A 27,303-nucleotide genomic window follows, 5' to 3' on the forward strand; every position below is an offset into this window, starting at 1 on the left:
CGTAAACTTTAACCAGTCTTTGATGAATTTCTGGTCCCCCTGTTCCCGGATTATTCCCGTCATTTTGTCCAGTTCTGCATATTCCATTAGTTTTACTGTCCAATCTTCCCAATTTCTTCTTGTTTCCACCTTTGTGCCAGCAAAATCCTAGCCGCAGTCACTGCATATTGAAAAAGTTCAACATCTTGTTTTTTAATGTCTTTACCTATAATGCCCAGTAAGAAAGCTTCCGGTTTTTTAACAAATGTATATTTCAACATTTTTCTCAATTCGTTATAAATCATGTCCCAGTAAGCCCTTACCTTCTTACACTCCCACCACATATGATAAAAGGTACCACTTTTTCTTTACATTTCCAACACTTATTATCAGACTTATACATCTTTGCCAACTTGACTGGGGTAATATACCATCTGTACATCATTTTTAACATATTTTCTTTTATTGCAGTACATGCAGTAAATTTCATTCCTTCTTTCCAAAGTTTTCCCCAGTCTTCTAACATGATGTTATGTCCAAAGTCTTTTGCCCAATGAAGCCAAAATCCTGTTTCAGTCCTTCATCTTGGTTCAAAATGGCAGCCAACATCCAAACTGTGACAAAGACAGCCACACTCACCATGCGAACCCTCGTGCTCGGTTGGGTGACAATATCTGGAGAGGCATCTGAAGCTATAGAAAACAAGCGGATGGACAGGCAGACAATTTCCCAAAACATATAGTAGATTCATTCTGATTCTCTCTCCCCACCCATGGGGTAGGATATATATCAATGGGCATCCAATCTGATTTGCTTTTGTGATGTTTGTATATTTTCCCATTATCCAGTCACCCTCAACTTTCCAGTTCACTTTCCTAGCCACAAATAATTATGTTTCTTTTAAAAAGTGGATTTGTTATGCCAGGCTGATAGAGAGATTTGGTCCATTTTACCTGCCCTGAAATAAATTCCTGGTGTGCTCTTGAATCCCTTCTGCAAACTACTGATAGTCTGAGGGTGACCTTAGTGTTCATGCTCCAGAATGGACAAGCACGACTTCATTTGACACAACATGCATCCACCTTCCCCCAACTCAGAAGGAATACTGTGTACTGTTTCGGTTGCCACATCTCAAAAACAATATTTCAAAGCTGGAAAAGAGGCAGAAAAGGGTGGCCCAAAAGACCAGAGAATGCGGAGCAGCTCCCCATATGAGGAAAGGGTTTCGATTTTGGATTATAGTTTAGTTTACAAAGGAAATGGGGACCCAATAAAGATTTATAAATTATGTCTGGTACAGAGAAAGTCGACAGAGAGGAGCTTTTCTCCCGCAAAGCTCTAGAGCTCCAGGGTAATCCCGTGACAGTGATTGGCAAGAGATTCAGAACAAACAAGAGGAACTATTTGTTCATGCAGTGCGCAGTTTAATCTGTGGAATTCTCTGCCACAGGATGTGGTGATGGCCGGCAGTTTAGCTGGTTTTAAAAGTAGATTAGGGAAATCCCTGAGGCATTAAGCTGTCAGTGACTCTGAGTCAAGAAAGGGCTTGCATCCTTCCAGATTCAGAGGCAGTTGCTGATATCAGGGCTGTTCCCTCCAAGTCTGACTTGCAGGCAGGCTGGCTAGAGGCATTTGGTTTGCCATTGTGGGAAACAGGATGCTTGTGGACTACCCGGACCTCCCATCTGATCCAGTACAACTGTCCTTATGTTTAAGGATTTTAACATCTGATACACTAACAAACCACAGCCTGTCCATTTTAGTCTAGATAATACTGATGGCATTCATCTGCCTCGAGAGGACAATGGAGGAGTGTGCCTTTTGTGGTGAAGTTAAACTGTTGGGAGATTATAGCGACTGCTGTGCTGTAGAGACCGATAAGGGAGAGACATGTTTTGTTGCAGCTGGGGCAGAGGAAGGTATCCAGTTGTGTTGCTGCAGATGTACCATGGCGTTTCTTCTTTCCGTGCTCCTCCCGGCAGTCATTCCTCCTCTCTGGTCACTGCTATGGATGCACAACCTGTCTGTCTGTCTCCAGGCACTGCGGTCATCTGCAAGAGATTACCATATGGCAGGGTTGATGTTGCCAGCCTTCATGTCATATTTCCAGTCATCTTTGTAACACAGAGTTGGTCTGCCAACAGGCCTGAGGCCTGAAGCCAGCTCCTTGTAGAGCATGTCCTTTGGGGACCCTTCTGTTCTGTGGACATGACCAAGACAGCATAGACGTCGCTTAGACAGAAGTGTGAACATGCTGTGGATGTGGGCTTGGGAGATGTGGGCTTGGGATCCTGTCCTGCCATGTGGATACCCAAAATCCTACTGATGCAGCGCATTGTGGAAAGTCTTTTTTAAAAAATTAACATTTATAGGGTTTTTTCAATTTAAATCACAGAACATTACATGGTTAAATTTTTTCATACTCCCCCCTCTCCCACCAAGGGGAGCAAATAACCAAGCCCCCCTCTCACTGGAGCACATACAAAAGATGTTCAAATTTAACCAATTAACTTGTATACATCATTGCTTAAACCTGGCCCTTTTCCTGGGCCAGAAATTCTTACGTTCCTCCAATTTCATCATCAGTTGACTTCCTCGGATCCCCCCCTGTTGAATTCCAAATCAAACCTAATTCCCAGTTTTCCAATTCATCATCTATTCTACTTTACACACTATAACCTTCCTCCTTATCACGTTTAAACATATTGATTCATCCGACTTAATTGCTTATAATTTTAACTCAACCTCGGCCTCTTAGTACTTCTGAACTCTTCTAAAACCTTAATTAAAATTTTCAATATTCAAACGAATTTTATTTAAATAAATTTTCCTCCCCCCCCAACCCTTTCCCTCCTTCCAGTCTCAAAAATTTTGGGCTAATAATTATTAACATTTCCATTACTGCAATATCCATACAATCTGTCAAAACCATGAAAAGAGAAAAATATCCATAAACATGTCCAATTTTAACCCACTCCAACCCTCTCAAAACCCTGAACCCAAAAGTCCAAGCAAACTGGCTTGTTTCTGTCTTGTCTCTTGTAACATTGTAGCATTATCATGACAATGTGCATCCCTCAATGGTTGCACCTTTATTCCTTCTTCTGCAGTCGAATTTTCCCATTGTCCATTCCATTTTGCAAGTCGACTCCGGTTGGTTTTTCATCTTGGATTTTCTCTTCTTCTGAATGCTCTTGTATTATATCCTCTAAACTTTCACTATCAGTCTCTAGTCCACTTTTCTGCAAAGCCAAATTCGAAAGTTTCACCTCCTGATTCATCTGGTTGACTTTTCCTGTTATCTGTTGGCAAAAGTTCCAAAGTCTTTGTCTGAAATTCCTCCGACCATTTTCTTTTAGTCATATTCAAGGTCGAAAAACAGCTATGCAGTCCAAAACATTATTCTTTGCTGCAAACGCAGCCATTTTAACTTGCAAAATGATTATGGCTTGCATGGGAGGGGAACCTCAAGTCCAGAGGCTGAATGCGGCCCTCCGGGTATTTCTATCTGGAGCTTAGTTTTTTCCTGAGTCCAGAGCCCTCACTGGCCCTTGCCTGGCTGGCATATGCCCTTGAACTCTGATACATTACCCCTTTGCTTGTTTGGGTGGAGGATAGAGGGAGAGAAGAGTGAAGTGAACGAGTGTCGTACCTGGCCCACTGCATGGAAAGTAACATTTACATTCATTGTTCCACCAACTTTTGTCTCTGGCCCCGCCGATCAGTGGCACATATCCCTGAATGGTTGCCCCTTAGGCTGAAAGAGGTTCCCTGCCCCTGATAGAGGAAGTGGGTACAGTTTTCGAACATATCCGTTCTGGAAGACTGTTCGAGTTCTGAAACGTCTGAAAACCGAGGTGCAAAGGCAGTCTGCAAATTTAATTGAGAAAACTGAGAAACACTCAGCAGAAGCCGTTCAACTTCTGAGGTGCATTCAAAATGGAAGCATTCACTTCTGGGTTTTTAGCATTCGAAAACCGAAACATTCGTCAACGAAGACGTTTGAAAACCGAGGGTACCACTGTAATTGCTGTACACAGCAGCACATCAACCAGACCTAGAGTTATCGACTCAAATCTGTTTGAAACCTTACACATCAGTGATCATCCAGAATTTAATTTCTCCCCTCTAAAGGCCTATTGCCTATTAATGATTCTTGCAGTAATTTGCAATTATAAACATTGTCTCCAGTTATTATTGTTGGAGCTAAGATTCCACCCTTGAACTTGTTCCTGTGGCTACACTCATTTTCCTGTGTTGTTGTCGTGCTGGCCCGTGAACCAGTAAATAATGAATGACCTTGCTTTTTCTTAAATGACAAGAGCTTAACGATTCTTTTCTTTATTAGCACAGTTTCCTATCAGTTCCTTATATCAGTTTTCCTTATATCATTTAAAATATAAATAAATGGAAATTTCGCATGAAAAATTAAAGCACCTCTTGAAATAATTGAGAGCCAATAGCATAGACCCCCTCCTCTAATAACTCTCAACAGTCTGAATTATGAATAGGGGAAAAAATTCCTTTCCTCTATCTCACTTTCTTTTTTAAAAAAAGCAACATCAATATAACAGAAGAATTCAGCTCTTCCCAGTCAAACTTTTTTTTTAATCTACTTTTGTTTGAGGTGCAAGTTCAGCAACTAACTGTGCTGGCCCCAAGGGTTTGTCCATGAAGCGAGGTCCAAGTCCAGTCCTGGGTCTATGGGTCCAAAGGAGATCAGTCCGGCGGGGAGCGAGGCAGGGAGCAGGTCAAGGTCCAAGGCAGGTTCAGGCACAAGGTTGCAGGTTGAGCACACGCTTGCAACTAAGTTGCTCACGCAACTTGGGCTGGGTCTGGCTGGCTTTTATCTGGCCCTATGCTTAGGGCCGCCCCGATCCTCTGGAGACTCGCCTCTCCTCCGGGCCTGGAGGCGAGCACTCCTCCTGCAGACACTTAACTCCCTTCGCCTCTCTGCCCTGAGCCTCTGTAGCTCAGGAGAGGCTGGTGGGTTACTGGGACCCAGGGGATGCCTCAGCTTCCTCTGAAGAGGCTGGGAGTGGAGCACCTGCAGGCAATGGGTCCTCCCTCCCATCAGGAGCCAGAGCAGACTCTGCTGATGCCTGCACCTGGGGATCCAGCACAGGTGGGGATCCTTCAGGCTCAAGCCCTGGCCCCGGCTCAGCTGGTTCTGGAGGCGGGGAATCCTGTGCAGGCTGGGATCCCTCAGGTTCAGCATCAGAGTCTGACTCCCAGGCCATCACACCATCCCCCCTCCCAGGCCTCCCCCTCAACCGAGGGGCCGGACCAGGCTTGCTGGGGTTAAGCTGCATGGAAATCACGGAGGCAGGCAGGTGCGTGGACGTTTTCCGCTGGTTCCCATGAACGATCCTCAGGCCCATACCCCTTCCAGTCGATGAGGTATTGGAGCTTCCCCCTGCGGTATCGTGAGTCGAGAATGCGCTCCACCTCGTACTCAGGCTCCCCCTCGACCAAAACTGGCTGCGATCGTGGATTGTCTGGGTGGAACTCGTCGGGCAGGGCGACTGGACTAAGTAGGGACCGGTGGAATACTGGGTGAACCTTGAGTGATGGAGGTAACTGGAGGCGAAACGCCACCGGTGACACCTGCGCAGTGATGGTGAATGGGCCGGCAAAACCGTGCATCCAGCTTTCGTGAGGGCCGAGAAGGATGCAGGTGACGGGTAGAGAGCCACACCCGATCGCCAACATGGAGTTCTGGCCCCTCCTGACGATGTCGGTCAGCCTGGGCCTTGTATGCGTCCTTGGCCTGGCGCAGTTGCTCCATCAATAATTGTTGCTGGGACTGAAGCTCCTGAAGCCAGTCTGTCACTGCGGGGACTGCGGAAGCTGGCAGCACGTCCGGGAACAAACGTGGATGGTAGCCGTAGGAGGCCTGGAACGGGGTCTGCTGGGTGGAGGCGTTCACTGCATTGTTGTAGGCGAACTCCGCCAATGGCAAGTGATCGACCCAGTCATCCTGCTGGAAGCTGCAGTAACACCGGAGGTACTGCTCCAGCACCGCATTTGCCCGTTCCGTCTGGCCATCGGTCTGCGGGTGGTGGGCCGAAGATAGACAGACCTCCGTCCCAAGGGTCTGGTGCAGGGCTCGCCAGAAGTGGGATGTGAACTGGACGCCGCGGTCAGAAACCACACGCTCGGGAAGGCCATGCAGGCGGAAGATGTGCTGCAAGTACAGTTGAGCCGTCTCCTTAGCTGTGGGTATGGACGGGCAGGGGCACAGTGCACCATCTTAGTGAAATGGTCCGTGAAAACCAGGAGGCAGGTACAGTGACGAGATGGGGGCAAGTCTACCACAAAGTCCAGCGAGACCGTGTGCCAGGGACGTGGTGGGACTGGTAATGGCTGGAGCAGACCGGGGGGTCGCCCAGTAGGACCCTTGGCCCGCCGGCAGACATCGCAACCAGCAACATAGCGTGCCACATCAGCCTTCAGGCGGGGCCACCAGAACTCCCGGCTTACCAGATGAGTGGTCCGGTACCGCCCAAAGTGCCCTGCTGCTGGGCATCGTGGGACATCTGGAGAACCTCAGCCCGCAATGGTCCTGGTGGGATGTATAGACGACCCTGGTGCAGCAGTAGGCCCTGGTGCAGGGCCAGCCCCGGATATCCAGGGCTGGCCCGTCAGACAGTTCCCGGAGCCGTTCCTGAGCCCAAGCGTCGACCCGTTGCTGTTCTCGCACCCGAGCCTGCAGTGGCTTGGCCTCCTGAGTGGCCAGGAATGTGGCTGGTGGTAAGATAGTCGTCGGTACTGCTTGCTGTACAGTGTCTGCGATGTCCTCGGGTTTCCGGGACAGGGCAATCTGCTTTCCGGTTTTGGGAGCTAGGGATGTAGCGGATCCGGAACTGGAACCGGGAGAAAAACAGCGCCCACCGGATCTGCCTTTGGTTCAACTTGCGGGTGGTCTGGAGGTACTCCAGATTCCGGTGGTCCGTTCTCACTTCCACCGGGTGTCGTGCCCCCTCAAGATGATGGCGCCAGACCTCAAAGGCCACCTTGATGGCCAGTAGTTCCCGCTCCCACACGGTATAGTTACGCTCCGCCGGAAGGAGCTGCCGGGAGTAGTAGGCGCAGGGTAACAGCGGCGCATCGGGTCCGTGTTGCTGAGGACAGGATGGCACCGAGAGCCGTACTGGAGGCATCAGTCTCCACCACAAAGGGACGAGAGGGATCAGGATGCTGTAAAATTGGCGCCCTCTGGAAACAGGCTTTCAACCCCTGAAATGCCACTTCAGCCTCCTCATCCAGGAGAAGGGCGTCTTGGGGCGCAGCAGTCGGGTTAATGGGGTGGTGCGATGAGCATAATCTGCAATGAAGGTCCGGTAATAGTTGGCGAACCCTAGGAACCGCTGTAAGTCCTTGCGGTTCCGGGGCGCTGCCCACTCTCGAACCGCAGCCACCTTCCCAGGGTCCATCTGCACCCCGTCAGGGGAGAGTCGGTGTCCAAGGAAGTCCACTGACCGCTGGTGGAACTCGCACTTGCTGAGCTTGGCATACAGGCGGTGCTCCCGCAAGCGCTGCAACACGGACCGAACATGACTTTCGTGACGGGCTGGGTCACGGGAATAAATCAGAATATCATCTAGGTACACCACCACGTATTTGTCTAGCAAGTCCTGGAACACGTGGTTGATGTACCGTTGAAACACGGCGGGCGCGTTGCATAATCCGAACGGCATAACCAGGTATTCAAACTGCCCATACCGGGTCCCGAATGCAGTCTTCCACTCGTCCCCGGCACGGATCCGAATCAAGTTGTAGGCCCCTCGGAGGTCCAGTTTGGTGAACATCTGCGCCCCCTGCACCCGCTCCAGCAATTCTGCAATAAGGGGCAAGGGGTACCGGTCTGGGATGGTGATCTTATTCAGGGCCCGGTAGTCATGGCAGAGGCGAAGCTCCCCACACTTCTTCTTAACGAAGAGTACAGGAGCGGCAGTGGGTGAGGTAGAGGGCCTAATGAACCCGCGTTCCAGGTTCTTGTGAAGGAAGTCCTGCAAGGCTTCACGCTCTGGCTCCGAAAGAGAATATAGGCGGCTCACAGGCAGGGGCGCCCCAGGCTGGAGGTCTATGCCGCAGTCGAAGGACCGATGAGGCGGCAGCTGGTCTGCTCCCTGTTCCTCGAACACGTCTAAATAGTCCTGGTACACGGCAGGGAGCGTTGACACGGCCTGCCCCATGGGGGCAGCTGCTACTAACTCGGACTGAGCATGGGAACCCGGGTCTGGGAGCGTACAGTCCGATTGACCCAGTCGATCTGAACATTGTGCGACTCCAGCCAGTCCATCCCAAGCACCAGGGGAAACCGGGGCATGGTGGCAATGTCCAGGGTTCGCACCTCCCGGTGCTGCTGGTAGCACAGGACCAAGGGCTGGGTCTCCCGAGTAACCGCGCCCGAGCGTAGGAGCCGTCCATCAATTGCCTCCACCTGTACTGGTTCCGGCTTGTTCTGAAGCGGCACCTGATGCTGAGTGGCGAAGGCAGAGTCCATATAGGAGCGGGTTGCCCCCGAATCCACCAGAGCGTGGGTGAGAATCCAGGGCCCACCGGGGGGGTATAGACGCACCGGTATCATGAGGTGTTGCAATTCCACTGGTGAGGGCCCATCATGTGATGCTTGGGGCCCCAGGTAGCCTGGGCCATCGGCTACTGGGGTTGGCCGTTTCACCTGCGGCTGGCGTTTCTCAGGGCAGGTTCGGGCGTAGTGTCCACTCCCACCGCAGTAGAGACACAGGTTCCCCTCCCGGCGCCGAGTCTTTTCCGAGGGGGAGAGGCGAGGCCGCGCTGCCCCGAGCTGCATCGGCTCCTCCAATGACTCAGCTCTGGCCACAGAACTGCAGGGAAGCACCGGCGCTGGGAGCCCGGAGTGCCGGCGGCCCCGGGCCTGGCGACGGTCCTCCAACCGATCATCTATCTGCAGACTCCGTTGGATGAGGGCATCCAGTGTGGCAGGGCGATCCAACGTGGCCAGCTGATCCAGTATCTCGTCTGAAAGTCCCTCGAGATACTGGTCCCGCAGTGCAGAGTCGTTCCAGGTCAAGTCCTGCGCCAGCAGCCGAAATTCTGTGGCATAGGTGGCCACTGTGGACTTGCCCTGTTTCAACCGTCGAATTGCCCGATTGGCTTGACTCCCCTTCTGAGGGTTGGCGAACGTGGTTTCCAGATGATTGCAAAACCCCATATAGTCTGTCAGCAAGGGGGAGTCTTGCCGGAGCAGCGGCAACGCCCACTTGGCCGCCTGGTCCTTTAGCAAGCTGATCAGGAAGTGCACCTTGGTGCGGTCGTCGGGGAAATCCCGAGCTCGCCCCTGAATATACAGCTTGGCCTGGGCGAGAAACATGGGAAAGCTGGCTGGGGACCCATCAAATTTCTCTGGCAGGGCCACTGGGTACTTGCCAGGAGCTGGGGCGGCGGCCCCAGGAGCCGGTAAGGCATCCAAACGCTGCTGAAGCGCCATAACAGCATTGCTTAGCTGCTGCACGGTGTGGGTCAAGGCCTGGTTCTCCTGGGCCAATGCCACCAGCGCAGCCGCCTGGTCAGCCATGGCTACTAGTTCCTCCCGAACGCACCCCAGCGAAGGGGGAGTGCGGGTGGGGCGTGAGCAAACTGTGCTGGCCCCAAGGGTTTGTCCATGAAGCGAGGTCCAAGTCCAGTCCTGGGTCTATGGGTCCAAAGGAGATCAGTCCGGCGGGGAGCGAGGCAGGGAGCAGGTCAAGGTCCAAGGCAGGTTCAGGCACAAGGTTGCAGGTTGAGCACACGCTTGCAACTAAGTTGCTCACGCAACTTGGGCTGGGTCTGGCTGGCTTTTATCTGGCCCTATGCTTAGGGCCGCCCCGATCCTCTGGAGACTCGCCTCTCCTCCGGGCCTGGAGGCGAGCACTCCTCCTGCAGACACTTAACTCCCTTCGCCTCTCTGCCCTGAGCCTCTGTAGCTCAGGAGAGGCTGGTGGGTTACTGGACCCAGGGGATGCCTCAGCTTCCTCTGAAGAGGCTGGGAGTGGAGCACCTGCAGGCAATGGGTCCTCCCTCCCATCAGGAGCCAGAGCAGACTCTGCTGATGCCTGCACCTGGGGATCCAGCACAGGTGGGGATCCTTCAGGCTCAAGCCCTGGCCCCGGCTCAGCTGGTTCTGGAGGCGGGGAATCCTGTGCAGGCTGGGATCCCTCAGGTTCAGCATCAGAGTCTGACTCCCAGGCCATCACACTAACACTTGATGACCAGACTGTGTGTGTACATTAGGTGTAATGAAAGCTTAGCGGTTAATGGGTATAACAGCCAGACATTGCGCAGCACATTCACCAGTTCTCTTGGAGAACGTGCAAATCACCTGTCCGTGAATAGGACACGGGGAATCGTCTCCTGTTCCCTGTTCCTTGTATCAGGTATCCAGCGCTTTATTGCTTCTGCATATGGAGGTTCCACTTGGCTAACATGGACAGATTCATTGTCCATGAATGGCCTTTAAAAAAATAATCCACCCTATTAAATAGTGGGTGGACACAGCAGACGACACAGTGATTCTTCAAGCAGCTCTGTTTATTCTCAGGCTGGAACAGGACTGAACTGAAGGGCTCAGCAGCCTGCTTATATAGAACTCAGCTACAAGCAACAGTAACAACTTTCTGTAGTTACCCAATCCCTGAACGTCACTTTCAATCCCTCATTTGCATGTGCGGACCTGAGTGAGAACTGCAGCAGAATGAACTAGATACACACACCCCTAGTGACCTAGGGTGAGAACTTCAATACATAACACACCCCTCTCTCTAAAAGCAAACTCAGGGGATGAGCTCAGTTGGTTTGAGTGTGGAGCCAAGTTTGCAGGAAGTGTTCATGCACACGAAAGCTCATACCAAGAACAAACTTAGTTGGTCTCTAAGGTGCTACTGGAATGATTTTTTTATTTTTTTTTTGCATGGAAATGATAAAGTTAAAGGACCCCTGGATGGTTAAATCCAGTCAAAGGCAACTATGGGGTGTGGCGCTCATCTCGCTTTCAGGCTGAGGGAGCTGGCATTTGTTTACAGACAGCTTTCCGGCTAGATGATCCTCAGCATCCCGTCTAACTTTATGATTCTATGATTCTAAGGGACCACTGAAAGGCAAGAGAGGATATCAGCATGCTCGCAGGAACCCTGAGGGTTGCAGAACTGTGGATTTTTTTGATTTTTTTTTTAAATAGAAAATATAGTTTTAAGAAGACAACCATCCCAACACCTCGAAATAAAACAGTCCCTTAAGGAATGAGTAAGCTCAGTAGCCAAGGAATGTTGTCTGCCATTTTGAAAAGTACAATGGAAAACTGGATAGGAATTTTATATATATATATATATATATATATATATATATATATATATATATATATATATATATAATCACAAAATGTATATACCACTTGATTGCAAGAAAACTTCTACGTGGTTTACAAAAATAATTTTAAAAAATGAAACTTTCGAAGTACTGATAAAAGCAGTTATTTAAAAACGCCCGAAAGATTATTAAAATCAAGAGTGAGTACAAAGAAATGAAACACATGAACTTTCTACACATGTAGTTTGGCTTCCCTAAAAAATAATGGTACAAAGAGGTGCTTCCCTGATGTCAGTAGGCAGAAAGTTCTAAAGCCACACTAAAAGATGGAAGCAGTTGAGTAGACATATGGGGGGTAAGGCAATCCTGTGAGTAAACTGGTCCCAAGCTGTCAGGGGGTTTCTGTGTTAATAGTAACTCCTTGAGCAGATTGGAGGATTCCTAATAGTTAATAGCATCCCGGAGGAATGCATGACTGGCAGTGCTGTCAAGTATCCCGTTTTCCCCGGGAATCTCCCTGATTTCAAGCAGTTTCCTGCTGCTATCCCTTATTTTTTATATCCCTTTAATTTCCCGTTTTTTCAAAGGAAGCGGCTGCTCTCCCTCCCCCTGCTGGCCAGGGACTGGGAAGACCTCGCCTCCTTGCAGCCTCAAAGCAAGCGGGAGCCATTTCCCGTGCTTACAGGCGTCGTAGCCCACGGGCAGCGTTTCCAAAATGCAGTAAGCCTACTGCGCGCATTCACACCAGTGCCACCCACTTTTGCTTCTGGCTCCGCCAACCCTGTCATGTGACTGTCCCCGGGATAGGTGAGGCTGCTGATCCCTTATTTTCAAATCTGAAACTTGACAGCTATGATGGCTGGCTGGCTGGCTGGCTGGCTAAATGGAGGCCTCCCAGCGAGCATGTGAGGTTGAGTGCCACCTTTTGCCGCTGGCCTCGTTTGTCTAAGCGAACAGCTTTCATCACACTGGATGAAGCCGCCTGCAAGGAACGTGTGCCACAACCAGTGCTGGATTTACATGTGAGCTAAACAAGCTAAAGCTTATGGCCCCACTCTCTTGGCTCCCCCCCCCCCCAAAAAAAGATTAAAGGAGAAAAAAACACCTGGATGTACATTTCCAAAATATAAGATACTAAAACAAATAAAATAAAACCTACATACAGCAACAGTGTTTTGTGTTGTGTAGGCTCCTATGGTGTACATATTTTGTTATGTGCAAATGGCTTTAGATACCCTATTAGGTCCATAAATTACCATATAGCATATATTCAAGACAGAAAAACAGTGACAGTTTGTTGCTGACAAAGGACAGCTGGACATATAAAGGTCCCCATTGCCTCCAGTAGCTTAGGGCCTCGTGAAACCTAAATCCAGCCCTGGCCACAACCAAACATTTTGGCTCTAAGGTCTTGTGCATCAGGGCAAAACTGGTTGGGATGGGGCGGAAATCAGTGCTGCTTTCTGCAAATTCAAGGGTGTTCCTTGTGATTATTATTATTTAAATCTCATTGTGTGCATATTTGTGCTTATTTGATATGGCCTAGTTTTCTGAATGCCGCCCTGCTAATGTCATTATGACTTTTTTTCCCCTTTTGGCTAAAGCTGTTGATAAACTGTTCCTTGCTGGCCTAATCCAATTGATTAACAATAGGCGCCCTTTCTCTTTTCGCCGACGCGCAGCTCTCAGCGGGACACAAGGTGGCGCTGTCCTCCATCAGTTACATCGGCTGTTCCATCTCCATCTTCTGCCTGATGATCACATTGGTCACGTTTGCGGTTCTGTCGTGAGTAATTTTAACTTTTCTACCTGCTGAGCTGATATTGCTCTGGAAATATGGATCGTCAGATATAAAGAGAGAGAAAGTGTGTGTATTCCATTTCAGAATTACTGGACTGGATGCTCTCAGGTGTTGAGAGTTTCATAAAAGGTTATTAATTTCTTAAACCTCTTTTAATTATATCCTGCATATATATTTGTAACACTTGGCTGGGTTTGGTCTAAATTACTTTAATTTCCTGAATCCGGGAAGCTATTTAGATGGCAAGTTATTTCCTTGCAATCTATTCTTCACTTATTTCTCCAGCCCATTCCTCTTTTTCAAAGCGGGGGGAGGGGGGGTTGAATGTGGCAGGAGGAATTAGAGAATTGTAGACTTGCAATTGATGCTTTTGAATTGTGGTGTTGGAGGAGACTCTTGAGAGTCCCATGGACTGCAAAAAGATCAAACCTATCCATTCTCAAGGACATCAGCCCTGAGTGCTGACTGGAAGGACAGATCCTGAAGCTGAGGCTTCAAACCTTTGGCTACCTCATGAGAAGAGAAGACTCCCTGGAAAAGACCCTGATGTTGGGAAAGATGGAGGGCACAAAGAGAAGGGGATGACAGAGGAGAGATGGTTGGACAGTGTTCTCGAAGCTACCAACATGAGTCTTACAACACTGCGGGAGGCAGTGGAAGACAGGAGTGCCTGGTATGCTCCGGTCCATGGGGTCACGAAGAGTCGGACAAGACTAAATGACTAAACAACAAGAAGAAGACTTGCAAAGCAGCCCCAGCAGTCATCTAGTCCAGTCTAGCTGCTGCATTCTGGATTAATTGTAGTTTCCTGGTCACCTTCAAAGGTAGCCCCATGTAGAGCACGTTGCAGTAGTCCAAGCAGGAAATAGCCAGAGAATGCACTACTCTGTCGAGGCAGTCTGCGGGCAGGTAGGGTCTCAGCCTGCGTACCAGTTAGAGCTGGTAGACAGCTTCCCTGGACATAGAATTGACCTGCACCTCCATGGACAGCTGTGGATCCAAAATGACTCTCAGGCTGCACACCTGGTCCTTCAGGGGGATGGTTACCCCATTGAGGATCAGGGAGTCCCCCACACCTGCTCGCCCCCTGTCCCCCCCCCCAAAAACAGTGTTAAAGCTATTTAATTTGTGAGCATTTGGTGGATGTGCTTTTTTGGCCCATCAGCTTGCAATAAGCAAGACTTTTTTGGATTCAAGCGGAATCTCTCGTGAAGGCACAGGCAGAGAAAGAAGCACTCATCCAAGGAGCTGCCCTTAGCAGGAATTGTAATGTGATTTGGGGAGCTAGTGATAAACACTTTATTTCCATATTTATAGAAAAGACACCCCTATGTAGAAAACAGCACAAAACGGTAGTTATGAAGTGTCAGATTTGATATAAATATGGAAATACTGGGTTGGATTCTCTGCTCTGTTTACTTGAATTTAAACCTTGGCAGTTTTCCACAGAGTTACTCCTATTTTTCCATCAGAGGATCAAGCCTTAGGCTGTTAATTGTGGTCTTATTTAGACCAATTTGCCTCCGGAACAGAGGCATACATTGTAATAGGCATGAAAGGCTACTGCAAGAAAATGAAAATGAATGCATATTATCACAATCCTTTCTGTTTCAAATTACACTGCAAACAAACCTGCCTCTTGGTTATTCTTTCCCTTGATTGGGAAGCTCTTTGCGATCTTGATGATTGACAGCCAATTCCTACTGGTCAGGGGCTATTTGCTGCTGGAAATTCTGCCTGCGCCAGCCAAACCTTTGCACAGAGTTTCGTACAGAGTCTGAGGTCACTGGCACAGATTTCAGGGTGATGTGATTGTGCCCTGCAACCTGCCCACGTCCGCCTTGAAATGACTAGGTGGCAATCTTCAGTCGTTTCACTCCCGTTGAAAGGAGTTGCTTTGATCTGTCCATTCCACACAGCCCTCAGTAAAATGTTGAAATAAATAAGCATGAACATATCGGAGTGCTATCAGTGATAAAACATAAACAGAATTAAAAACAGTACAAGTGATCATTAAAGTGATATACGTCAAATGAAACCATCATTATTGTCATTATCAAGAGCTGCAAAGGCCTGCTGGCACAGTAATTATATACATTGCTGGTAATAATAATAATAATATTTATTATTTGTACCCTGCCCATCTGGCTGGATTTCCCCAGCCACTCTGGGCGGCTTCCAACAGAAATCAAATACCAAAATATCACACATTAAAAACTTCCCTAAAAAGGGCTGCCTTCAGGTATTTTCTGAATGTCAGGTAGTTGTTTATTTCCTTGACCTGTGATGGGAGGGTGTTCCACAGGGCGGGCGCCACGACCGAGAAGGCCCTCTGCCTGGTTCCCTGTAGCTTTGCTTCTCACAGTGAGGGAACCGCCAGAAGGCCCTCAGCGCTGGATCTCAGTGTCCGGGCTGAATGATGGGGGTGGAGATGCTCCTTCAGGTATAATAATAATAATAATAATAATAATAATAATAATATTTATTATTTGTACCCCGCCCATCTGGCTGGATTTCCCCAGCCACTCTGGGCGGCTTCCAACAGAAATCAAATACAAAAATATCAAACATTAAAAACTTCCCTAAAAAGGGCTGCCTTCAGGTTTTTTTCTGAATGTCAGGTAGTTGTTTATTTCCCTGACCTGTGATGGGAGGGCGTTCCACAGGGCGGGCGCCACTACCGAGAAGGCCCTCTGCCTGGTTCCCTGTAGTTTTGCTTCTCGCAGTGAGGGAACCGACAGAAGGCCCTCGGCGCTGGATCTCAGTGTCCGGGCTGAATGATGGGGGTGGAGACGCTCCTTCAGGTATACAGGACCGAGGCCGTTTAGGGCTTTAAAGGTCAGCACCAACACTTTGAATTGTGCTCGGAAACGTACTGGGAGCCAATGCAGATCTCTCAGGACCGGTGTTATGTGGTCCCGGCGGCCACTCCCAGTCACCAGTCTAGCTGCCGCATTTTGGATTAATTGCAGTTTCCGGGTCACCTTCAAAGGTAGCCCCACATAGAGCGCATTGCAGTAGTCCAAGCGGGAGATAACCAGAGCAAGCACCACCTTGGTGAGACAGTCCGCGGGCAGGTAGGGTCTCAGCCTGCGTACCAGGTAGAGCTGGTAGACAGCTGCCCTGGATACAGAATTAACCTGCGCTTCCATGGACAGCTGTGAGTCCAAAATGACTCCCAGGCTGCGCACCTGGTCCTTCAGGGGCACAGTTACCCCATTCAGGACCAGGGAATCCTCCACACCTGCCCTCCTCCTGTCCCCCAAAAACAGTACAGGTATACAGGACCGAGGCCGTTTAGGGCTTTAAAGGTATGTATGTTTTAGCAGAGGTGCCACCTGCCACCTGCCCCCCCCCATCAGCTGTCTAGCCACTGCATTCTGCACTACCTGGAGCTTCTGGATCAGGCCAAGCTCAGCCTTGCAGAGACCACATGGCAGCAATCCAGTCTGTCTTGATACTGCTTTCCCTCAATTTCACAGGTCAATTTCATGATTTTTTTCCTGTTTCTCCACAGCTATAGGATCAACACATAACACAGGGCTGGGCAATATATAAAAAAATCTTCCAAAGCAAGTTTAAAATCCATATTGTGATATCAGTTTCATAATTTTTGACCTGGCCATATATTGCAAATCATGGTGTGTGCGTGCGTGTGCTATGCAAAAATCACAATGTGGGGAAAACCATGAAGCCAGCCAATGCCACTACATAGCTCCATCCTTATTTCAGACATTGTGATATATCAGTATATCAGAATGTTTGTTTTTGTTTAGTCATGTCCGACTCTTCGTGACCCCATGGACCAGAGCACGCCAGGCACTCCTGTCTTCCACTGCCTCCTGCAGTTTGGTCAGACTCAAGTTGGTAGCTTTGAGAACACTGTCCAACCATCTCATCCTCTGTTGTCCCCTTCTCCTTGTGCCCTCCATCTTTCCCAACATCAGGGTCTTTTCCAGGGAGTCTTCTCTTCTAATGAGGTGGCAAAGGATTGGCGCCTCAGCTTCAGGATCTGTCCTTCCAGTGAGCACTCAGGGCTGATTTCCTTCAGAATGGATAGGTTTGATCTTCTTGCAGTCTATGGGACTCTCAAGAGTCTCCTCCAGCACCATAATTTTTAGATGGCAATATATAATGATGTGGAAAAGCAGAAATCACCCAGACATTGGGGAGGGGCAGGTGTTGTTCACAGCCACCATTATTTAGAGAGGGATGAAGGGGCATTGGACATTCACACTATGGATGAATAGATTCCCTCATTCATTCCTTTAACGTTTGGTGGGTTCCTTCTGCTGTGGGTTCTGCTCTTTCTGAATTCTGCAATAACAGATTAAAAACAAAACAAACTGTCAGGGAACTGCCTCTTGGCCTGCTGAGGGGAATGGAGGGTCCGTTAGCATACAGAGAGCCCTGGACGCCAATTGAGCAGCAGCACCTCTTCCAGCTCGAAGAGCAGCCACACCTCACTCGGCTGGTCAGGAGGGAGGCACGCCATTTCCGGCAGCCCAGTTGCGCAGAGGGGTGAAACGCAAGGAGGGTAGGAGGAGATTTGGGGTGCCGAAGCTCTTATGCTGGGGAAGGAGCCGGAAGGGGCCACTCCCGGATTCTGTCAGCGACTGAGACAGACATGCTTTTTGTAGCTCTGCACTGTAAATAGTTTGCACAATAAAACTGCGAAAGACTGTTTGGGCTCTTGCTCCGTTACTCATGAAGCACCATCACAAGAATCTTACACAAACAAACAAACAAAATTGGAGCATTTACAGGGGGCCTCAGCTTCCAGTTCCTTGAGTTCAGTTGCATATTTCTCCCCTCTGTACATTATCACCACATGCTTCCACATTAATCAAGTGCTGCAAAAGAGCACACTTCCTGCAGTTGTATATATGATTGCATCAAGGGTATATATGACTGCAGATAGGAAAGAAAAAAGTCTGCTCACATTTAACAATAAGAATTCATCAGTCCTGATTTAAACACACACACACGGACACACACACACACCATATATTTTAATACGAGTCCATGTGTATAAACCGATATCCAAATGAGATTGCTGATTATAAGATACACATTCAAATGTCAGAAGGGCAGATTGAGAGTGAGATATTCAGACCGTTGAGTAACGGATAATGGGTGATTAGCTTTCCAATCTTGAAGTATGAATTGCATGAGTAGTTGGCTGTGGAGGATTGCGGTAAAAATTCACCTCGGCAGCACCTTGTTTGTTACCCAGGTGAGGAACAAGCACCTTTTGAATAAACCACAGAACCAAGGAAATGAATATTTTCAAGTCCAGCACCCAGATTTAGGGACCCAGCGTTTATTATAGCTATTGTAATAGGACAGAGCTCACTCGCCTCAATGTGTCATTTGAGAAGGTCTGCTTATATAGTAGTTCAAACAAAGAGTCATAAAACATCCTCACATATGTCAGGAAATGTTACAGGTCATGAGAAGTAAAACACTCATGGCTCCATACTGGTATCTTCAACCCCACAATCACCTTGGAGTGGCCCTGATGTGCCCAGATCATTTGACCATTTTAGGTCTTGGGTGTCGGACATTGCCCTGGCGACCTAGCCTTCAATGGGAGGGACAGAGCATCATAAAATCCTCTTCCTGGGTCTCAGATAGCTTCAAGGGTAGCTGATTTACCCTCCGGTGCTAAAACATCCTGCCATTTGTACCACTTTCAGGGTAGATTGAATGCAGCATAGGAGGGAGAACACACAAAAATCAAACCTAATACATTCTGAAAGGTTAAATGCAATTAAATTGAAACATTATCAAAATAATAAAAATATGCATCTGGGGTCTCTAATTCTTATATCAGGATGACCCAAAGAACCTCTAGTAATTGCAAAGGCAGCCTGGCTGTTCCCAAATCTCCAAGCTCTCATTTTCAAGCTGTTTCCCTCCCTACCATGGTCAAACACCACATGCAGCAATGCATACAAATGTTGCTGCTGCTGCTGGCATCCATCTGTCTCAAGAGACAATGGAGTGCACCTCCGGTGGCGAATTCAAACCATTGAGTTAGCAGCACAGAAGCAACCTCCGTAAGAAGCAAGACTAGGTGGTGTGTGTGGAGGCCCTGGGCTGTCCAGATGACAAGACCTGCTCTTGGCCTCGCTGATGTGGCCCAAAGGAAAGCAGAGCACCAGCTTGGCTGTGGGAGATGCCAGAAGGAGGCATACAAGACGGCATCCAACTGTCTTAGGGACTCCACTCCAGATTTGTGTAGGGTTTACGCCTTAGTCCAATAATATTTATTGCATTTTCCAAAAACAACAACAAATTAAACAAAAAAACAACAAAAACAAACTAGAAAAAAAAAACCAAATACAAAACAGTTAAGAGAAAAAACATCCAAAAATGACAACAAAAAACAATGTATCATTATGCTAAAAAGTTTCCATTTTCTTATCATCTTTTAGTGACTTCCTCCTGTTTCCCCTAATTTACGTCCCTCAAAAATATTTCACGTAACTTCCAAGTTTAACCCTTATCACATATTTTATAAATACCATTCAATCTTTAAAATTAAAACATTTTAAATCTAAAATCATTTATATCTAAAAAAATTCTCAATCAATTTCTAAAATCTATAATCTCCTAAAATTTTCATTATTTACTTCAAATTGTACATATGACAGCCTATCCTTCTTCTAAAATCGAAATTTCAAATATTACAATACTTTTTAAAATACAATTTAAATTTTCCCCATTCTTTTTCCACCGCGTCGTCTCTCAGATTACGGATTCTCCCGGTCATTTCCGCAGGCTCCATATACTCCAGCATCTTCATCTGCCATTGTTCAATAGTGACGCCTTAGCCCCTTCTTCTCCTGAAGTTATCCCACAGTGTAGAGGAGGTTTAGGACCAGAGTCTTCCTTCTCCTAGGTGGGCTACCTTCCCAGGTTGTCGAGCCCCATCTGCCCCTCACTTCCCTCTACAGCATGTGCAGGAACCCCCTTCTTGATCATTGGACCCACTCTTGGCCTAGTCCACTCAATCCACCAGAGTCTGTCTTCGCATGCAGGGAAGTCCCTAACTCAGTTGAAACCGTTTCCCAGGGCCTGGCTGCTGTCGCATGCTGACCGTTTCCAGGAGCCACAGGTGAGAGCTGAGTGCAGGGTGGGAACCAAAGGTGAACAAACTATCCCAGAAGGAACATGGCGTGTCCCCCACCAGAGGTCCTACCCACCCCCTAACACTCCATACCCCTCATATATAATGAACATAACATAAATATAAATGTAATAAACCCGAACACACACACATACACGCAAAGAAGTCTTGGTACAACTACTCATATATAGTTGGCCTTTCATGCTATATTGATTGCTTTTGTTGAATCCAGAGGCAGATTGTGGTAAGGGAACAGATTAGGTGTTGAATTATTTTTTTATTCTACTTTGTTGAACACCTGAAATCGCAACGATGCCTGTAGGTAGCTACTGTCCACCAAGTGACTTAAAAATTAGTTGGTGCAAAGGGAGTTGACATTCTGAGACCTATGTAGCATTTGCTTTGACATGGTACCATCCCAATTAAAAAATAATTTTGTAGCTAGAGGGCTAGGTCTCATTAGGATGTGAGAGAGGCATGTCACACTCTGCTGTGGAACTGCTGCAAGGTCAGATCTGTGGAATGTAGCAAATGATTAGGTCCTGCTCTTTCTGATGACAGCAAGCATCTAGTTCTTTCCTTAGAACATTCCAGCAGTTGCCTTCTGGTAGGCTGCATATTAAATTTATCTAACATCTATTAATGGACAGTTGCCATGGCCGTCCAGTGCTGCTTGCCTCCTGAAATGACTGTTGCAGCTTCTTTGTGCACCCAAAGCACTGTGGGTTGTTTATTATTATTATTATTATTATTATTATTATTATTATTATTATTATTATTATTATTAGCTTTCCTTATGTGGGTCAAATTGTGGAAAGATGAAATATAGATCAGTAGTTTTCCATATACAGGTAGGCAGCCGTGTTGGTCTGCCATAGTCAAAACAAAATAAAAAATAAAAAAATTCCTTCCAGTAGCACCTTAGAGACCAACTAAGTTTTTCCATAATTTCACAAGGAGCTGACTTAATTTTTACTTTCATTTGTGTGATACATGATGTTGAGCATATGGCCCTGCTTACTGCCATGCTTACTTTTCAACCCACTTCAGGTTATAACCAGTGGTGGCTGTTGACCATGGCTATTGGTAGGACAGAAACCAGGGGGTATCAATAGTAGGTGGCAGAGCCATCCAGTTCTAGTTTTGTCCCCATCCTCTTCTTTGCTGAGTTCTACAAGGGACAACACTGAGACTAAGGAGGAGGAAGCAGACATCCTGCTTCGCCCTTTGGGCTGGGTGTGAGTAGGAAGGCAGGCAGGTGGGGGCTGGCTGAGGGCAGAATGAGACTGGTGGGGCAATGCCCCATTCTCTGCAATGAACCAGCCTCCACTGCTTATGCTTTGATCTTCTGCCTGTGTTGATAGAATCATTACATGCCATAGCAATTCCATATGGGTGGAAGATAGAGATGTCACTCAGATAGCAATCCTATTTGTATATATTCAGGAGTAAGTCTGACTTCATTCACTTGGGGATTATTCCCAAGAACATGTGCATATGATTGAAACCATAACATACTATCCAGTCCTTTGGGTTGATTTCACTGGGAAATCTCATCCGACACAGCTTAATCCTGAAAGACGGGTAAATTTAGGAAACAAATTTCTTTCAGTTGCATTGTTAACAAGCCATTTCATCTCAGAATACTAATCAATTCCTTCCCTTCCCACAGCTCTGTCAGCACCATATGTAACCAGCGCTACCACATCCACGCCAACCTGTCGTTTGCCATTTTAGTGGCTCAGATTCTACTGCTTATAAGCTTCCAGTTCAATCCTGGGACGGTAAGTTTAAAATGGGTGGGAATTGGCAAGCAAACGTGTTTCTTATAAAACCTATATATGCAATTAAGTTTGCAATTACATTGTCATTGTGTTATTTTGCCCCATTCATTTCAAAGCAAAGGGAATGCAAATCAAGTGGTGGGGAACGCAGTCAGTAAAGTATCGTTTGTGGACTGAAAGCAACAGCAACAGTGAATACTGATTGTGTTGTATTGTACTGTATTGTATTGTATTGTATTGTATACTGGGTCGATTTCCATTCTGGACCTGAGATGAATAAAGCGAACATTGCCCATTTTCACTCCCATTTCTGTTTCCCACAGAACTCTCTGACATCCCTAAACACAGCCAATATTTAAAAGGTAGCAAGTGTACATTTTTTTAAAGCTGATTTGCCCCAGTGGCTACCCCAGCAATGGGGCTGTGGCACCATAATACTCCTGCCATTTCAAAATAGAGTTTTGTCCCCCCCTCCCATTTTGCATCAGTTCTACAGTCATCATGACAAATAGAACATGACAGGTGTGTGCACTTCCATTCTGGGCAGCATGTATCAGACAATAAAGTCATGCGTTAATCAGAAGCAGGCCGTGGGCTGCTGCTTAAGTCAGCAATTAATACTATTAATAATCATAATCATGGGGCTTCATCTCAGAATCTCACAGCATTTGATGGGACCTGGATCTCTTCATCCAAATATAGCCGGCAGAAAAATAGACATGTCAGACAGGAAATATAGTCCCAAGGACCTTTTCATGAGACAGTTCCATATGAAGTCTCAGCCTTGTCCTCCATTTTGCTCCCACTGGAAGCAGTGATGGCCCCCAACACAGATGGCTTTAAAAGAAGTTTAGACAAATTCATGGAGGAGGAGGTCATCAATGGCGGCTAGCCATGTTGGCGATGCTCTACCTCCATTGATGGAGGTTGCGATGCTTCTGAATCCAAGTGTCAGGCTTGAGAAATTCTCTCTCCTCCCACCACCCACTGGCACCAAGAGGCAGGGAGGAAACAAGAAAGTTCTTATGTGTGATTTATTCAGTCACCATGGTAAAGACAAAGAATTCTGGTCATTCCCCATAATGGAGTTGCTCGCACCGAACTCCTCCCTCTTCCCCCTCTAGCAACAGTGTTTGCTTCTATGGCATCTGCGCTGGCCCTAGGGGTTTGTCCGTGAAGCGAGGTCCAAGTCCAGTCCTGGGTCTAGGAATCCAAAGGAGGTCAGTCCGGCAGGGAGCTAGGCAGGGAGCAGGTCAAGGTCCAAGGCAGGTGCAGGCACGAGGTTGCAGGTTGAGCATACGCTTGCAACTAAGTTGCTCACGCAACTTGGGCTGGGGCTGGCTGGCTTTTATCTGGCCCTATGCTTAGGGCGGCCCCGATCCTCCGGAGACTCGCCTCTCCTCCGGGCCTGGAGGCGAGCACTCCTCCTGTAGGCACTTAGTTCTCTTCGCCTCTCTGCCCTGAGCCTCTGCAGCTCAGGAGAGGCTGGTGGGTTACTGGACCCAGGGGCCGCCTCAGCTTCCTCTGAAGAGGCTGGGAGTGGAGCACCTGCAGGCAATGGGTCCTCCCTCCCATCAGGAGCCAGAGCAGACTCTGCTGATGCCTGCACCTGGGGATCCAGCACAGGTGGGGATCCTTCAGGATCAAGCCCTGGCCCTGGCTCAGCTGGTTCTGGAAGCGGGGAATCCTGTGCAGGCTGGGACCCCTAAGGTTCAGCATCTGAGTCTGACTCCCAGGCCATCACAGCATCTGTCTGTGGACAATTGTCTTTGCGCTCTTTGTTCTTGCACCCTTAACAAACGCCGCGTTTTGGGAGAAAGGGGGCTGGTTATGCTGTCCAATGATGTGTCCGCTAGCTGCTCTGCCTCCCCTTCTCCTTCTCCTTAACAACACATAACTCTGCTGTTCTCCTGTCTCAGAGCTGCTATCTTGCTCAAGGCCCAGCTGTAATTTGAGACTGTCTCTCTCCTCTCTGGAAGCTACGGGAGAAGGAGGAGGTGGTGGTGATTTCCACCATTCCTGCTCCTCCCCTTCATCCTCTTTAGTCCAGTCTCTGACACCCAGTTGCTGGAAACAACAGGAGGGAAGAGTGCTCTTGTGCACAGATCCTGCTTGTGGGTTTCGCACAGGCATCTGGTTGGCTACTGTGAGAACAGGATGCTGGACAAGATGTGTCATTGGCCTGATATAGCAGGCTCCTTTTATGTTCTTATGTGGGGGCAGGACCTTGAGAATGGTGCAAGAGAGAGGTCAAAGGCAAGGAAAAGGTGAAGGAAGGCGCAGGTGCAGAAAATCCTGGATAGTTCTGAAGGCAAGAAAGATGGTCAGGTCCAGGTTCTGCTAGATGTTCAGACCCCAGAGATGGCTCTCCATTTGCTGCTGATACAAGCGGCAAAGCCCATTTCCTAGAAGCGTGTGAAGGTGTGCAAAATGAGAAAAGTTCCCTTCTCTCCCTCTCCTACATGGCAATTGGGCGGAGATCCTAAGCAACATCCCTGCAAGAGGCAGATAAGGGTATATGGTGTGGTGGTAAACGCGAGAAGGCAGAAGGGTTTACTTTTTAGAAGGGCAATCAAAACTTGGAGAGAGTGAAGCTGAGCAGAGAAGATAGAACCAGAAAATACAAAAAAAAAAAAAATCAAGGCAAGGGAATATACAATGAAACCATCTTCAATAAATCAGCAAGACACTGTGTGTAACTCCAGAGGCGTAATTGAAGCTGGAGGAAAATAGCATGAGTGTAGGGAGCAAGATCTGATTTGAATGGGCAGGGGAGAATTTCTTATTGTCATGGTTGCTGTCTTCATTTTTGCATACACACCCACACCCACACCCACAGTGTAAGCACCATTCCAGTTGAAAAGTGTTGAGTTTTGAAAGGCGGCAACTGTGTCTGGGCAGAGGGAGCAGAGACTTGATATCGTCATAAAATTATGCATAGTGTGGAGAAAATGAATAGAGAGGTTTTCTCATGCTCTCCAAACCCTAGAACTTTGGGTCACCCAAAGCACTGATGGGCGGTAGATTTATAGAATCCTAGAGCCGGAATTGGAACTAGGGGTGAAATTTATTTCTGTTCACTGGCATAGGAAAGGTGGGGCACCCCGGGCAGCACGATCCTGGTAGGGTTTCATCTTGGCTGCCCCCCCCACGCTGCATGCCATACCCCCAGAACCTGCGCCCTGCCCCTGCGGGCGGTGCGTCACGCCCCCAGAACACACGCCATGCCCATGCGGGCGGCGCACCCTGCCCCAGAACACGCGCCACACCCCCAGAACACACGTCATGCTCCTGTGGGTGGCACACCCCGCCCCCAGAACGTGCGCCATGCCCCTGCGGGTGGCGTACCCCGCCCCCAGAACGTGTGCCAGCCCTGCCCCCGCCTGCTTCCCACCCCCGGTGCCGGAGCATGAAGCTTCGCCACTGATTCTGTTCACATTTAAAGGTGAATCTACCAAATTCCCGTTTTCCCCAAAACAATAAGCAGGTTGCTTATTCAAGTTGCTTCACAGGCTTGTGCTGCAGAAAAGAAAAGAAAAATCCCCTAAACGAAGAACAAAACAGCGTTTGCTTCTACCTTGGCCAGAGGGTCTCTGCTCTTGCCTTCAAGGGTGCCAGGAAGCAGATAGACTTCACATAGCAGAAACAGATTGCAAATGGATTTTGAAAATAGGAAGGCAGTGTGTGTGGAGGCAACATTTCTCACACCTTGCCGTTCACAAAACATGTTCAAAAGGTTTTCTAGATGAGCAAAGAAAAGTGAGAGTTTGTTAGGGAAAGTGTTGAGATTCAGGGAAGCAAAGCCTTCCATGACCAGCTGGCAGTAAAAAAAGGACACACCGCACATTGGTGGCAGAAACTAGCATTGGTTTCCAGTTCCGCAGCCTGTATGTTGGATTGTTGCTAGCACTCTACTCCTCTAACGCAGCTTCAAACCTGTTGTGCTTTTGCAGTAAAGCAAAAAGCAAACCCAAATAACCTTCATCTCGCCCTCTCAAATCGCAACTCCCACTGAGATCTCTGTGTAGCCAGTGTTGGAAGCCCGATTCGCCAGGTTTTCACTCATGATTTGAAACTGCAGTTCCAGTACAGAAGAAATGGGTTCACATGGCTACCACCCGCAGGGGTTGGTGCTGTTTTTCTCCTCGTTCCTAGGGAATTCAGTGCAGGTTTTGTACAGTAAGGGTGATTCTGAACATATTGCCAAATGCTTCCCTTGCTTGAAAATATAAGTCTTGGTGGCAATGCATTAATATGCCAGAAGTTCTTCTTTGGCTTGGATTTTAACTCAAGTTGAAGAATTAAAATGCTTCGTTTCTATTGCCCTCCCACACCTCCCCAAGACTCATACTTTCCTCCTGGCGGTCTTTCTCCCCCACGTTCCAAACCCCAGGGGTGAGACTGGAAAGCAAGCCCCCCCCCCAGTGCTGGGAAACATAGAAACGGGGGCGGGGGAGGTATGTAAGTGGGTGGTAGGGAGAGGCTTGGAATGCTCACCATTCATTGAGTGGTGGTTGGAGGAGGGAGAAGACCCCACTGTGCCCTCACTGAAGTCATCAGGGGTTCTACAGAGGCAGATTTGGTCCAGAACTGGGCTCAAATTTGTTATAGTGTGGGGATAGTGATTCAGCAAGTGATTTCAGCTCTCTGACATAGCAGGCAGGAGACAGCTTCTTCATGTAACACTCTTTATTCAGGCAAACAAGACTGGGGAACTGAGGAGAGGGAAGCTACATTTATAGGGACAGTAGACTGGCTAGAAAGGATACATTTTGGAGGGAACAATTTCAAGCAATCACAAAGCTGCCTTTTGGTGGGAACCAATAAGACTGAGGGTCCAAATGCAGCAACTTGAATGAACCAATAGTAGCTCTTCCTTCTGGAACAGGAAGGCAGTTACTTTTCCCTAATGTGAATACAGACAATAGTAATACAGATATGATAACCCTTGAATCAATACACAACAAAATTTATGAATTGGGGGTGGGAATTCAATTCAGTTCACATTTAAAGGCAAACCTACCTAATTCACACTTCCAGAACTAACACTATCTCCTTTGAGATTTGCTCTCCTCTGAATTTAGCAATGCACTTTCCCCACCAAATGATGTATACAAAAATGCATATAGTGTGCTTGCTTTCCATTTGGATTTCTGCTCGGAGGAACTGGTGGGAGTCTGGGCTCCAAACTCTTAGAAATGCAGCTATTGCTTTTTTAAAACAACAACAACAACAACAACAACAACAACAACAACAACAACAACAACAACCACCTA

At 47.9% G+C, this 27,303-nt stretch overlaps 1 protein-coding gene across 2 annotated transcripts in view; it reads left to right on the forward strand.

The window, feature by feature from the left end:
- Window positions 1-27,303, forward strand: part of ADGRD1 (adhesion G protein-coupled receptor D1) — a 270,128-nt gene that overhangs the window by 151,796 nt on the left and 91,029 nt on the right. For both annotated transcript variants that reach the window (XM_033135813.1, XM_033135814.1), the window contains 2 exons: window positions 12,990-13,093; window positions 21,916-22,027. In XM_033135813.1, the coding sequence (XP_032991704.1) occupies window positions 12,990-13,093; window positions 21,916-22,027 (216 nt within the window). The remainder of the gene's footprint in view (window positions 1-12,989; window positions 13,094-21,915; window positions 22,028-27,303) is intronic.

The sequence above is a fragment of the Lacerta agilis genome, chromosome 17 (assembly GCF_009819535.1).
Source record: "Lacerta agilis isolate rLacAgi1 chromosome 17, rLacAgi1.pri, whole genome shotgun sequence".
Taxonomy (NCBI): domain Eukaryota; kingdom Metazoa; phylum Chordata; class Lepidosauria; order Squamata; family Lacertidae; genus Lacerta; species Lacerta agilis.